Raw genomic sequence first — 14,998 nt, forward strand, 5'->3', positions numbered from 1 at the left:
GCGTTAGGGCGGCTACGTCTGGGTCTGGGGAAGGTGGCGACGGGGCTGCCCGCAGCGCCTGTGCGGCGGCCGCCGGCGCCGAGGACGGGTCAGTGCGTTAGGGCGGCGCCCAGCGAGGTCAGCGGGGTGCGGGGCGCGACCCGGGGGCGCTCCCTTGTCCTTCCGGGGCGGGGAGGGTTAGTGTGGCCGTGAGCACTGCCGTGGTCCGTCCAGTGTGGTCCCGCCCAGAGCTGAGTGGCCGGCGCCGCGCCGCCCGGCCACCAGAGAACGCCAGTCCGCCCGGAGCCGTGGGCGCGGCGGGAGACGGGGTCGCCCCCCGCCCGCCGGGGCCTTGCCCGGCCCACGCCTGCTCCTTCCTCCCTCCCTCCACCACGCGCGAATCCGGCCGGCGGGGCGCGGGGCCCCGCGCGGACTCGCTCAGCTGCCCGGCCCGCATCCACTTGCCGAAAGCTCCCGCTCGCAGTAAGCCACTCTGACTGTCCGGCCCGGCTAGGGAGACCAAGACGGGGGCGGACAGTCCCCACGCGCCCGCTGCTGTCCCGCAGCGGGGTCCTCCAGGCAGTGCTCGGCGGAAACCACGTCCGGGGCGGAGCTGGGGACGGGGGTGGGCGGGGGCGGGGCTGGGGGCGGGGCGGGGGCTGGAGCTGGGCTGAGGCTGGGGCGGGGCTGGGCTGAGGCTGGGGCGGGGCTGGAGCTGGGCTGAGGCTGGGGCGGGGATGGGCTGGGCGGAGCTGGGGGCTGGGCTGAGGCGGGGCGGGGCTGGGGGCGGGGCTGGTTTGGGGGCTGGAGCTGGGGGCGGGGCGGGGGCTGGAGCTGGGCTGGGGGCGGGACTGGGACGGGGCTGGGGGCGGGGGCTGAGCTGAGGGCGGGGGCTGGGCTGGGTGCACGCGGGCCGGCGGCCGGAGCTAGGCGGTCTTCCAGTCCCGGGCACCGCACAGCCGGGTCCTGTATCCGTCTCGGGTAGCGGGTGCCCCCGGCAGGACCCCAGGCGTGCACCGCTCGCCGGGTTAGGGGACGGGGTCTGCTCTGAGTAGGTGGGGGGTGCGGACGCTGTTAACGTTTTAAGGCGGTTAGGTTAGGAAGCCGAGGACGGGGTTCTGTGGCCCGGGCAGGGCTTCAGCGTCTGGCCATGGGCGATCCGGAGCGACTGTCTCTTCCTCCCTGGGAAAAGCCGAGAGGGCATGAGTGAGCCTCCCACCCGTCGCGCCCCTGCTGGGAAGGCGCCCCCCCCCCCCCCCAGCTGGCCTCCCCTCCCCTCTCGCACAGCCTCAGGGGGTCCCCAGGCCCAGGGTGCAGGAGCCGGCGCCGGGCACAGCAGCCCCGCGGGTCGGGGGTGAGAGCCTGGCCACTGTGGTGTTCGCCTTCCTTGAGCCAGCGCTGTTCCCCTGCTAGAAATGGGGAGGGGTGGGGGCCGGCGCTGTGGCATAGCAGGTAAAGCCACGGCCTGCAGTGCCAACACCCCATGTGGGTGCTGGTTCGAGTCCCGGCTGCCTCACTTCCAGTCCAGCTCCCTGTCGAAGGCCTGGGAAAGCAGCGGAAGGTGGCCCAAGGGCTCTCACCCTTCCACCCACGTGGGAGACCTGGATAGGAGCTCCTGGCTCCTGGCCTCAGATCAGCCCAGCTCTGGCCGTTATGACCATTTGGAGAGTGAACCAGTGGATGCAAGAACTCTCTCTCTCTCAACTCTGAATTTCAAATAAATCTTTAAAGAAAAAAAAAAAAAAAAAACCTCCAGGGGAACCGAGGGAACTCAGATTTTCCTGCCTGTGTGTGCGTCCCCTGGCCTCCCCTCTGCCCCACCGAGGGAGGCACTGGTCGTGCAGAGGGCTTGCTACAGTCTGGTTACACGGGCCTGAAGACACTCGACACCTTAAGTCCCGAAGACAGCTGGCCAGGAATGGAAGAGCTGGAGGTGGCGGCGGAGTGACGCAGTGACGGGGGCGTAGGGAGGCGGAGGACTGCGCTTTGGGTAAGTTCAAACGTTTATCCAAACGTTCGCCTCCTCCTTGGGATTCCCAGTTAGGGCTGAAACATGGATCTCGAAGATTTCCTTTCAAACCGAGGCCCCAGAGAGCAAGCAACGTGCTTGTCACCAGTCACCCCTGCGCTGCCGACCTCGGCTGCGTACATCCTCCCTGTTACCCATCAAAGATGTCACCCATCCCTGGCGCCGCAGCCCGGAACAGAGGAGCCACAGTCGCACAGCCAGAGGGGAGCGCACCCAGGCGTCTGTGCAGAGTTCCCTCGTGGACTGGCTTCGCTGCCGCCAGGCAGGCAGCGGCTTCCTCCTTGACCTGTAGCAGCCCCACGCAGGCTGCCAGGTGCAGGGCCTGCGCGGGCCGCCCCCTCCCCGGAGCCCCGCCTACCCTGTGCGAGCCTGGCGGTGGAGCTGCTACCCTGTGAAGCAGCCAGGCGGTCAGCGCCAGCCCCGACCTGGCCGCGTGCCTGAGAGACTAAGCCCGGGCCCATTCGCTGTGAGTTGTTCCAGGAAGGCTGTGGGCCGCTGCTCTGGAACACAGGGCAGGCTCCCCACCTGCTCCTGAAATCGGCCGTGCCGTGGCCTCGACGCCTCCTGTTGGAGTGGAAAACTGGGGACACGCCGGCTTGGCTTTGCTATCCTGTCTACTGCTTGTTGAATCCCCAGGGCAAAACCTGTTCCACCTCTTCCACCTTTCATCTCTGCCAACCCGGCGGCCTTCTCACCTTCCTTGTTTTATAATCACACGGCCAAAGGCTGGGGGTGGGTAGCTCCCCGATGACCAGGGTTGGCACCAGCACCCTGGTCATGCTCTCGGCCACTTCAGACCGGTTAAGCCAAGCCCTTGGTCAGCTCTGGGCCCAGGTGGTGACACCACTGGACGCACCAGCTCAGGGCGGGGTCAGCTTCTGTCTTGGGACAGGAGAGGCCGAGAACCCCCAGCCGAGGCTCCTCACTCCTCTGCAGCCAGGGGACTTCTCTGATGCACGGGGAGCCGCAGGCCCCGTCGGTTTTGGTGTGCTTCCCAGAGAGTGAGGAGACGCGCGGAGCTTCTCCTGATACAGTAGTGGCAGCCAGTGAGTTCAGGTTTGTCTTAATCTGGTAACTGGAGGCGCCAGTTGAACCAGACAGACATTTAACAAGTTGTTTAAAAGTTTCCTAGGAAAATTTCAGGGAAAATTTTGAAGCTATTTAAGACAGTCGATGGGTTCACACACGTGTGTTATTTGCACACAAGGGTGTAGACGGGAGTGGAGCTTGTCGGTGGCTGTGGCAGGCTCTGGAGTGTGTCCGTGGCAGTGTGATTCTTGCATAGATGGGGGGAGGTGCACGCCATTCAGGGTCCCGGGTCGCTCAGGGATGCTGCTCTCAGTGCAGCTCTGCTGAGAGCCCCCCAGTCCCACTGCCGCCCTCTGCTTGCCTTGCTGAGACTGGGGATCTGTCACCGTGGTCCTGACCTTGGGGCTCTGGGATGGCACCTGGACCTGCAGAGCTGGGCGTGCGGGCAGAGGAGCCGTGTATCCCCAGGGTCCCATCTGCTGGGACCAGTTCATCGGAAACCAACAGCCAAACCTTGACGTCTGGATGCAGGCTGGGGCGTTGCCATCAGCCGTGATCTGATGCTTTACCTGGATGGAGCCCTTGCCACAGGCCCCTGGGGCTCAGAGCCGTGGGTACGAGCCTGTAGGGAGCTGAGAGATCTGGGGTGACACAGCCACGCCCCCTCTCACACCGAACCAAGTGGCCTCCCGCAACACCACAGGCTATTTCCAGAACAGGCCCGGTGAAGGCCAGGCTCCTCGTCCCTGCCAGTGAGAACGCCTGAGACGTGAAGTCCGTGACAGCTGACCCTTGTCCTCGAGTGTGGCCATTGCTGGCCCAGGGATACAGACATGGAAGCCGCAGCGCCTGGGTGCCGGGGCACAGACTGACACGCTCACGTCTCCTGAACCACGGCGCGTCCTCCACCGGCTGCCGACCATCTCCCGGAGACAGACGTGAAACCCCTCGCGATTGGCTTCCCTGTCTACAGGGCACTGTGGGCGTGCTGGGACTTATGTCCTGTGTAGCGGATGCATTCTCTTGATTTGTCGGCCTCTCTCCCGTGTCACGTGTCCTTGGGTCGGTAAGATGGTGACAGCGGAGAGCCTTGTCAGTGACAGTGTGGCTGTCACATCAGGCAAGGACACCGAGCATGGTGTGTCCCTGAGAGGAAGTGGGCCGGAGCCCGAGTTACTCCAACCAGACAGCAAGGGTCATCAGTGTGGACAGTGCTTACTCCGTGATGGCTACCAGGGACCTGCCTGTGCCTCGGGATGAAGAGTACGCGCAGGGAGCCTCCGCCAGCATCCCGGAAAGGCGCCATCGACTGGGGGCAGGAACGCTATGCAGCGCTGTGGCCCGGGCTCAGCTGCCAGCTGCCAAGGGCCTTGTCCTTCTTTTCCAGCCCAGAGACTCCCAAGTCCAGGCTCTGCGGCACACCTGGTTGGGTGTCAGGATGAACTTCAGGCCACACTCACCGCTCTCCCTGGAACCTGCTGCTCCCCTACCATTCAGACTCAGGGCTGTGCGTTCTGCCTGGGGGAGAGTGCTTCTCCGGCCAACCCCATGTCTGCAGGTCCAGGTCCTCCCCCGGGCCTCTCCCTGGCTGCCTCGTTCTACAAATCATTGGGCCCTTTCCCGTTCTGTTCCTTCTGCCGGAACCAGGGTTTCCCACTGTGCATGCCTGGCTCCTGACCTCAGGTCTCTGCCCTGTGCAGTTTTCCCTGGCCACCCCACTGGGCACTACAGGCAACTCTGCCCACACCACCAGGTGGCTCCTCTGCCTGTCTCCTGCCGCCTTTCCTACAGCGTTTCTCCTCCTCACTCCCATCCCCCTTCCCACCCCAGACATGAGCTCCTGACCAGGTTGTGCACTTCTGTCTGTGTCATTCATTCAGGGTCCCCAAACCGAAAACTGCCTGTGGTGTACACCTAGGGGGTCTGCCTGTGGTGTACACCTAGGGAGTCTGCCTGTGGTGTACACCTGGGGAGTCTGCCTGTGGCGTACACCTGGGGGGTCTGCCTGTGGTGTACACCTAGGGAGTCTGCCTGTGGTGTACACCTCTGCCTGTGGTGTACACCTAGGGGGTCTGCCTGTGGTATACACCTAGGGAGTCTGCCTGTGGTGTACACCTAGGGGGTCTGCCTGTGGCGTGCACCTGGGGGGTCTGCCTGTGGTGTACACCTCTGCCTGTGGCGTGCACCTGGGGGGTCTGCCGGTGGTATACACCTAGGGGGTCTGCCTGTGGTGTACACCTAGGGGGTCTGCCTGTGGCGTGCACCTGGGGGGTCTGCCTGTGGTGTACACCTCTGCCTGTGGTATACACCTAGGGAGTCTGCCTGTGGTATACACCTCTGCCGGTGGTATACACCTAGGGAGTCTGCCTGTGGCGTGCACCTAGGGGGCCTGCCTGTGGTGTACACCTAGGGAGTCTGCCTGTGGTGTACACCTCTGCCTGTGGTGTACACCTAGGGGGTCTGCCTGTGGCGTGCACCTGGGGGGTCTGCCTGTGGTGTACACCTCTGCCTGTGGCGTGCACCTGGGGGGTCTGCCGGTGGTATACACCTAGGGGGTCTGCCTGTGGTGTACACCTAGGGGGTCTGCCTGTGCTGTACACCTAGGGGGTCTGCCTGTGGCGTACACCGAGGGGGTCTGCCTGTGGTGTACACCTCTGCCTGTGGTGTACACCTAGGGGGTCTGCCTGTGGTATACACCTAGGGGGTCTGCCTGTGGTATACACCTAGGGGGTCTGCCTGTGGTATACACCTCTGCCGGTGGTGTACACCTAGGGGGTCTGCCTGTGGTGTACACCTAGGGGGTCTGCCTGTGGTATACACCTGGGGGGTCTGCCTGTGGTGTACACCTAGGGGGTCTGCCTGTGGTATACACCTGGGGGGTCTGCCTGTGGTGTACACCTAGGGAGTCTGCCTGTGGTGTACACCTGGGGGGTCTGCCTGTGGTGTACACCTAGGGGGTCTGCCTGTGGTGTACACCTCTGCCTGTGGTGTACACCTAGGGGGTCTGCCTGTGGTGTACACCTAGGGGGTCTGCCTGTGCTGTACACCTAGGGGGTCTGCCTGTGGTGTACACCTAGGGGGTCTGCCTGTGGTGTACACCTCTGACTGTGGTGTACACCTAGGGGGTCTGCCTGTGGTGTACACCTAGGGGGTCTGCCTGTGGTATACACCTCTGCCGGTGGTGTACACCTAGGGGGTCTGCCTGTGGTGTACACCTAGGGGGTCTGCCTGTGGTATACACCTAGGGGGTCTGCCTGTGGCGTACACCTAGGGGGTCTGCCTGTGGCGTACACCTAGGGGGTCTGCCTGTGGTGTACACCTCTGCCTGTGGTGTACACCTAGGGAGTCTGCCTGTGGTGTACACCTAGGGGGTCTGCCTGTGGCGTACACCTGGGGGGTCTGCCTGTGGTGTACACCTAGGGGGTCTGCCTGTGGTGTACACCTCTGCCTGTGGCGTACACCTGGGGGGTCTGCCTGTGGTGTACACCTAGGGGGTCTGCCTGTGGCGTACACCTAGGGGGTCTGCCTGTGGTGTACACCTAGGGAGTCTGCCTGTGGCGTACACCTAGGGGGTCTGCCTGTGGTGTACACCTAGGGGGTCTGCCTGTGCTGTACACCTAGGGAGTCTGCCGGTGGCATACACCTAGGGGGCCTGTCTGTGGTGTACACCTCTGCCGGTGGTGTACACGTAGGGAGTCTGCCTGTGGCGTACACCTGGGGAGTCTGCCTGTGGTGTACACCTAGGGGGTCTGCCTGTGGTGTACACCTAGGGAGCCTGCCTATGGCATGAGCTACACTCGGGCAAGGCTGCAGGACCGGCTGAGACTCACAGCCCTCGCCCAGAACACACAGCCTGGCCACTGCCTTCGCTTGTCCCTTCCCCGGCTTAGGCCTCTGCCTTCCAGGGAGCTCCCTGAGCACTGGGGCCAGCGAGCCCAGCAGGGCCTTGGGAGTTCCTGCACCTGCACAGCCATGAAAGGGGCCCTTCTCCAGCCCGGAAGTCCATCCAGAACTGCGTTAGGGCCTGGGGGAGGTGGAACAGCCTGGCTGCCAGCTCGTGCTCCTGGCCCTGGTGGACCCAGGGTGGCCCCCACACCCCACAGTCCGGACCCATCTTTTCAAAGCTGCAGGGGCCTTGGGCCTGCCCTTGGGGCCTCCCAGGAGGCAGGGTCCTGGTGGCACATGCTTCCTCCCAGAGAGCAGGACACTGGGCTCAGGACAACAGCCTGGACTGCCCCCCCCCCAAAAAAAAGCTTGCAAAGCATTCAAGAGAAACATCTCAAGACCCGTCTGAGGCGTGCTGGGCAGAGCTGTGTGCCCCCCCCCGGCGCCAGCCCGACTTGCACTGTGCACACGGGGTCTGTGCCCCCCGGCGCCAGCCCGACTTGCACTGTGCACACGGGGTCTGTGACCCCCAGCGCCAGCCCGACTTGCACTGTGCACACGGGGTCTGTGCCCCCCAGCGCCAGCCCGACTTGCACTGTGCACACGGGGTCTGTGCCTCCCCCCGGCACCAGCCCGACTTGCACTGTGCACACGGGGTCTGTGCCCCCCCCGGCGCCAGCCCGACTTGCACTGTGCACACGGGGTCTGTGACCCCCAGCGCCAGCCCGACTTGCACTGTGCACACGGGGTCTGTGCCCCCCCCGGCGCCAGCCTGACTTTCACTGTGCACACGGGGTCTGTGCCCCCCGGTGCCAGCCCGACTTGCACTGTGCACACGGGGTCTGTGCCCCCCCCGGCGCCAGCCTGACTTTCACTGTGCACACGGGGTCTGTGCCCCCCCCGGCGCCAGCCTGACTTTCACTGTGCACACGGGGTCTGTGCCCCCCGGTGCCAGCCCGACTTGCACTGTGCACACGGGGTCTGCGCCTCCCCCCGGCACCAGCCCGACTTGCACTGTGCACACGGGGTCTGCGCCTCCCCCCGGCGCCAGCCCGACTTGCACTGTGCACTTGGGGTCTGTGCCTCCCCCGGCACCAGCCCGACTTGCACTGTGCACTGCGCCTCTCAGCCTGCTGGGCCACGCCGGCCCTCCCTTGTTCTCTGCCCAGAAGGGTCCTCTTAGCATTTCTCTGAGGATGTCTGTAGCTGATCCTGTTCTAAGCAAAGGAACAGCCAGCCCACGGCCCGCCTTTGCCCGCTGCACCGCGTAGCGCGCCCTGCGAGGCGCATGGGCCTACCCTGACCCCCAAGGGGGAGCTGTTCCCAGACCCGTTCAGAAAGTGCTCGAGCTCCAGTCTCCGGGCCTGACCACTCACGCTCTGCCCTGAGCGAGGATCGGGCCCCTGTGCACCTGGCCTCCTCCAGGTGGACAGGCCGTGCCCGCTGGGCTCCAGGAGGCCCAGCCTCACCGTCTGGTCTTTCGCCACAACTTGGGAGCCGGGCCGGCCGCCCCGTTTCACACAGGAACCCCAAGGCTGCCCTGGCCGGCCCTCCCCCCACTCCTCCCACAGGGTCCTTACCAGCTTGAAGAGCCTGGAGAGTGTGCCCTGGGCGTCAGCGCCCTTGAGGCCCTTGTGGGCCGATTTGTAGTCAGCTGCTCTGCCTCCATAGCCGAACCCGGGCTTCTGGCCCTCGGCGCCCTGCAAGACAAGACCCGAGCTTCAGCCTCAGGAGCCTTGAGTGGCAGCCAGCTAGCCCCCCGCTCTCGGGGCTGCGACCCGAGTGCTCACTGTAACCACCGGAATCCTGTGTGCAGCAGGTGCTGCCCCCGGCGTGGGCTTCTCCCGAGACGGCTGGGCACGCCTGCCTGCACCTGTCCGGGGAGGGGTCCCATGGGAGCTTCCACTAAAGCAGGACAAACTCCCCAGCCTGAGCACTGGGGCCAAGTCCCCCACCGCGGGCTCGCCGTCCAGGGACTGAGGTGGAGCAGGCGGCTTGGGGTTTCGGGAAAGGACCTCAGCTCGCTCACGGACTTCTACCAAAGCCTGGGACCCCGGATCTCGCTTTCTGTTTGGAGACCCTCACTGAGTTCTCTCCTGATGATTCTGGCCAAGACCGTGGGCTGTCAGCCCGGCCTTCCTAATTGCACAGTTTGCAGACAGGAAGGGCCTGCGATCGTCCCCTGCCCCTCGTCGTGGCGGTGGTGCAGGTGCAATCTGGAGTGTCCAGGCTCCCGAGGGCCGCCCCGCTGGTTTGGGCAGGATGGGAGCTGGACGCAGGGTTAATGTCCAGGGACCTCCCCCCACAGAAGCCTCCTCTGTCATCTCCTTTTCATGTGACCTGTGCTGGGGAGCAGATGTCGGCCACGTAGAACCCAGGTGGCTATGTCCATGTGAACACCTGGACTCCATGGGTAGCAGGAGGGGGAAGGGATGAGGTTCCGAGGCAGACTGGCTAAGCGCCACAAACTAGAGGAGAGGCAGTGCTACCCTGACATCCCAGAGGTCCTCACGGCCACTCTGTGTCCATGTTGGTGCACAGAGGGGTGAGTAACGGCTAGGGGGCTGCGCCAGACAGATGACCACTCGGCGGCAGGAAGCCACACTTCCCCTTGGGAATGCTGAGCCCCTGTGTCTTACTCCACTGGTCTCCCCGCAAGGAGGAGCTTCCAAAAACAGTTCAAGGATGGGCTTTTCCTCTTTCCAAGTTCTTGCTTGGTTTGATCTTAAGACAGCCTAGAATTTACCGGGAAGCAGTCAACACAGTTTAGAAGAAGAAAGCGGGAACTTGGAAACGACAAACAAGGAGAGTGTCCTAGCTCCAGGAAACAGGCAAGCGAGCAGATGGGGTGCAGAGGGTTTTGCTTTGGGAGAAAGAACCGCACAGATAGTGGTAGGACCCGACATGCAGAGAGGCACAGAGAGTCAAAGATCTTCCTTGTTGGCCAGGGGGTCGGAGTGGCCTCTGAGTGGGAGGAGGGTCCCCTCGCCCATCTGCAGTCCGCAGCGTAATGCCCCAAAGCAGGTTCCTAGACAGGGGAGAAGCAGGTGACGCGGGAGCTAGAAGCGCATTCCTGGGTCAGACATGTCACCTGCTTCTGCCCTGTCTAGGAACTCCGGCTGCCACAGAACATACAAAATTAACTGGCTGTGAGTGCTAGTCCGTGGGCAGGCATCCTTTGGCAAATTCATTAACTCAGAAAAAGCAGGCCCAACACACACTTAGGTAGAATGTTCCCGCAAATGTCTTCCCTTCCAAGTCAAACCAGTGCTGGGCTGGAGCCACCCAGAGCTTCCTGGATCCTCTGCTGCCTGCCCCTCCAGTCCGCCCTCCCTCCCTCCTCTCATTTCCCCTGTTCTTTCTCCGCCATCTTTCTTGTAAAATCCCTTCATCGATTTATTCAAAGCTCGTTCCCTGGCAGCCTCTGTAATTCCCAAATGAGACGATCCTTACCCCATAAATTGGTGGTTACTCCTCTATTTTATTCTGAAAATTATGATTTTTAGAAAGCAAGGACCATATCTAAGACTGGCTTAAGCCAAAAAGCTTGGTTAGGATATACGGTAGGCATTTTACATTGGCACAAGCATCAAATTCACTGGTATCTGGAAGTGGGCAAATTAGCCATTTAAAATCCTCACTGGGGGCCGGCTCTGTGGTGTAGCAGGTTAAGCCACAGCAGCATCCCACAGGAGCACTGGTTCAAATCCCGGCTGCTCCACTTCCCATCCCGCTCCCTGCTATGCACCTGGGAAAGCCTCGGAAAGTTGTCCAAGTCCCAGATAGTTCTAGGCCCCTGGCTCCGGCCTGGCCCAGCCCCAGCCACTCTGACCATTTGGAGAGTGAATGAGAAAACAGAAAATCTCTGTCTCCGTCTCTCCACCCCACCCCAGCTCTGCCCTTCAGATACATAAATCTTGAAAGAAAGAAAATCCTCATGAAACTCTGTTCTCAATATTGTAGAGCCTAAAATTTCTAAACGTGTCCCTAGAGGACTTAATAGCTAAGTTTTGGTTATTACTAAAATGCAAACAAAAGCAACGCCCTTGGGATTAATGAGACCGTTAAAATGGAAAACTGGACTTGGCATCTCCCAGGATCATGGATGTTGTGAGTCGGGTAACCGGACGTGGCATCTCTTCCCTCCTTGGGCAGCCCCATTTTCCTCAACAGAACTTCAGCATCCGGGTGCCTACGGTGGACTGAGCAGCCCCGGTGCTGCCCTCCGTTGTCTGGGACTGTCTATCTTTTCTATCTGGACAGTGTCTCAGACACGGTGTGGCTCCTCCCGTGGGAGGGAGACCGGCCGAATCTGCCGGGAACACTGTGGGCGAGGAGGCAGTGGTGGGGCAGTGCTGGGTCCCAGCGCCTGCAGCAAGAGAGTTTAACAAGCTGGGAGGGAAGAGCCGTTTCGTGACGAGAGCAACCCATGGCCAGCGGTGGGCGAGCTGTGTGAACAGCAGAGAAAAGGGAGGCTGAGCAGCTGAACCAGCAGAAAGTAAAAGTCAGGCGGCCGTGCGGGCTGCACAGGGAGCGGCAGAGCGGAAGTGCGCGTCACCTACCCAGCTAAACCGGCTGAGGACCGTTCCTCTCCCCTGTGTGAGGAAGAGAGAGAGAGGGACACGGCGGTCAGTGAGGGGAAACAAGAACAGTCAGCCTAGTGCCGAGGCCGCAGCCTGGTTCCACCAGGCCCCTTCCCAGCAGCCGGCAGGGGCTGCCCAGAGCTTCCTGTGACGACTGTGGGATCAGGGCTTGGGGGAAAGCGTGCTGGGATAGATTAACACTGTCTGCACGGCTGTGGGAAGGGTCATGCCATGTGTGTACTGGGCTGTTCCAGCCGTGTGGCGTGGGTGAACTCAGCTTGTCTTGAGTCCAACACCTTTTTGGTACATTTTGGGATTTGGGGAAGTCTATCCATAAGGTGATGATGAATCCAGACTCAAAACACTCACCTTTCCTTGAGACGGAGGGGGTGTGCGGGGCGTCACCTGGAAGACACACAGGGAAAGGTGGGCTGTGGGAGGCTCTCCCTCCCTCCCAGCAGCCCCGGCTCCCTCCTGGAGGGTCCCGGCAGCTCGTGTTTGCATGGGTGGCTCAGACCTACAGGGTAAAGGATGCCCCACCTTCTGCCCAGCTCCCACTCTGTCCTCAGGGAACAAGAACCTGAGGGGCTGAGGCGCTGAAATCTCAGGGTGACACAGACGGTGCCGAGCACACGGTGCTGGAGAGACGTGTGGGAGGCGGCGCACCGTGCAGGGAGCCCCTGGGCACACCACACTCCCGGAGCCCTTTCTGTAGCCCACGATACCAGAACCTCAGAGGAAATGCTCCTCAACTCACTTATTAGCACAGTGTTATCTGCTGCACCGAGACCTCGGAGTTGGAGCCTGCAGCTTCGTCTTTGTCACAGACTTGATTTTGTGCAGCAGTGTAGACTTGTAGGGAGAACCGCAGAAACGAGGGAGCCCCCATAAAGCCTGCCAGCTCCCCTAGAGTCAGTGACTCTTACTCTTCTCCTTATGACAGCTGATGAACAAATGTTCATCCCATATGATGATCGTTAACTACAATCCCGAGTTCACACTGGGCTCTGTGTTGTGTGGGCTATGGGTGTAGACGACTATTTGGCCCATATCCACCACTGTAGGATCACAGCCAGTAGTTTCACTGCCCCCTGAACCCTCTGTGCTCCCCAGTCCACCCTCCGTCCCCCTGACCCTGAGAACCCCCCACTCTTCTCACTGTCCCCATGATCTTAAACCAGTGCAGCACGGCACTCTGCTCTCCTGCTAGGACACGAGTGCCGCAAGTGACAGGTGCATTTTGGAAGTACAGGCCTGGGACCTGGGATCAGGCAATAGGGTTGTGTTTCCCTGGCCAGCAGCCCTGAGGATGGCCATGGGGTCATCTCGGATGGACTCACACCCCATGGGGCGAGCATCTGCCCTCTACCCCCACTCAGTGTCCACTCTTCCTCATGGGGCAAGGCTCCGCCCCCCGCCCCGCTCAGCGTCCACTCTCCCCCGTGGGGCGAGCGTCTGCCCCCTGCCCCACTCAGCGTCCACGCTCCCCCATGGCGCGAGCATCCCATCCCCCCTCCACCCTGCTCAGCGTCCACTCCACCCCACTCAGCGTCCACTCTCCCCCACACACCGCCACTTACAATGTTCTTGAAGAAGTGGACTACAGGGTTTTCATCTTGTGGCCGGCCATGCGACTTCTGGGGCAGGGAGCCATAGTGGGCAGTTCTGGCCGCGTGGTCCTGCAAGACAGAGACGCACGACCTCAGGACAGGTCCCTGGGCCCTCTCTTGCGGCAGCTCTCTTGCGGGTCTGGGCTGTGGCTTTGTCTGTCGACCCAGGGTTTACGCAGCCTGACACGTGGTAAGGCCCAGTGGAGGCTGTGTGTGGTGTGGGCTTGGCAGTAGGCTTTGGTCACTGCAGGTTCACGGTGTGGTTCTCCTGGAGCCGCAGACTAGCAGAGGGGACTTAAAGGTTGTATGATGGCAATTCCAGCCAAGAGGGGGGTGGGTTAAGCCCAGCATTGGGAAAAGAATATTTCCCAAAGGAAAACACGCAGGAGTCACACACAAATCAACCGTGACAGGCGGCTGCACGAGCGGCACTGCTGACTCCACGTGAGCATGTCTTGGGTCAGCCACAGGCGGGGTCATCACGGCCACATCCAGAGTAAGACGAGGCGGGGGGGGGGGGGGGGGGAGCACGCCGTGAGTGCGACCATCAGCAGAACTTTCCAGGGCACCGGATAGCAGAGAGGAGGGCCAGGGAGCAGAGGCGGAGCGCTGCCAGCCCCGGGGGAGGCCAGGGCAGCGGCAGGCTCTCCCCGCAGCTGCCCCCGCCGCCACGCATCGGAGGACAGGCCCCTCCAGCCGTGTTTCCCTGGAGAAGGGCACCCACGTGCAGGGCCTTCGAAGCACAAGTCATCAGGGAAGCAGGAGGCGGGACGAATCCGGCCTCCCGGGCCGCGTGGAGAGCTGCGGGAAGCCCAGGCCGAGGCCGCGGTGCGGGCCGCGTGGAAGCTGCAGGGGCCCGGCGTCTCCCACATGCATTTGCACGCCAGTACACGTCAGCATTCAGCGACAGCGCAGGGGCGGCTCCACGCATCAGTCAGACCCGATGCCACCTGACTCCACTTACACCCGCACGCGGGGCACAAGGCCCCCTTCAACCCCTCCCCAACAGCTGCTGACACACTGCACGCTGTCGGCTTCCCAGAGTCGCTGCGGCCTCGGCCCGGAGACACAGCCCAGGCGTCCCTGGGGCCTCCCAGCCAACTCATGGTTGAGTTTCCGGCCCCTTAGAGTCCTGGGACCGTGAGACCCGCCACCTGAGTGTGCTGCAAACGTCTTCCCGTGGCTTCCACTGCCGGCTGTGCCATGCGCCCCGCCAGCTCCGGCCCGTGGGTCCGCCTGGAGCTTGGCCACCAGGGTCCCCCACACATTGGCAGTGCCTTCCCCCACCCAGCCTCTGCTCGAAGCCCTGCACAGGGCTGTTGGCACCTGGGACGCTCCTCGTGGCCTCCGCTGTGGGCCCTCGGGAGCACTGGCCGCCTGGTGCCCTGCGATGGCTTGCACCGGCCCCAGCCACATCTGACCACACGCCGGGACCAAGGGGCCACCTTCCGTGAATGAGGGAGAAGCAGCAGGCCCAACTGCTGCCCGCCTTCTCAGTGTGCCGCCCGTGGAAGAACTGGTTTTCCTTCCTGGGTTTCTCAGTAACTGGGACCTCACGTGTCACCGCTCTGCGCGGCTTTCCCGTGTGGATGGCTGTGCTGTTCCAGCGGGTCCGCAGCGTTCCGCAGGCGGAGGCCCCTCCCGCCGTGCCCCCCACATCCTGGCCACCCCAGGCAGGCGGGGGGACCCCACCCCAGGAGGGAGGACCTAGCGGGGCTTCCTGACAGAGGAGCAGCAGGGAAGGGCCGCGAGGCTCTGGTCTGCTCCGTCCCCGCTGTGCCCCCCCCCCCGCCCCCCACCTGGAGGCCTGTGCACCCGGCCCCACCCGTGCCTCTGCATTCCTAGCCTGCCCTCCTGAGCTTAATCCAGAGGTTTGTAAAGAA

The 14,998-nt window shown here is 62.7% G+C and overlaps 1 protein-coding gene across 2 annotated transcripts in view; it reads right to left on the bottom strand.

Annotated features, from left to right (window-relative positions):
* Nucleotides 1–857: 857 nt before the first annotated feature.
* The window catches only part of MBP (myelin basic protein), a 97,144-nt gene continuing 83,003 nt past the window's right edge, over nt 858–14,998 (bottom strand). For both annotated transcript variants that reach the window (XM_062201822.1, XM_062201823.1), the window contains 5 exons: nt 13,086–13,184; nt 11,875–11,910; nt 11,485–11,517; nt 8,503–8,622; nt 858–1,161 (listed from right to left, as the gene is read on the bottom strand). In XM_062201822.1, the coding sequence (XP_062057806.1) occupies nt 1,117–1,161; nt 8,503–8,622; nt 11,485–11,517; nt 11,875–11,910; nt 13,086–13,184 (333 nt within the window). In that variant the 3' untranslated portion in view covers nt 858–1,116. The remainder of the gene's footprint in view (nt 1,162–8,502; nt 8,623–11,484; nt 11,518–11,874; nt 11,911–13,085; nt 13,185–14,998) is intronic.

Source organism: Lepus europaeus, chromosome 9 (assembly GCF_033115175.1).
Source record: "Lepus europaeus isolate LE1 chromosome 9, mLepTim1.pri, whole genome shotgun sequence".
Taxonomy (NCBI): domain Eukaryota; kingdom Metazoa; phylum Chordata; class Mammalia; order Lagomorpha; family Leporidae; genus Lepus; species Lepus europaeus.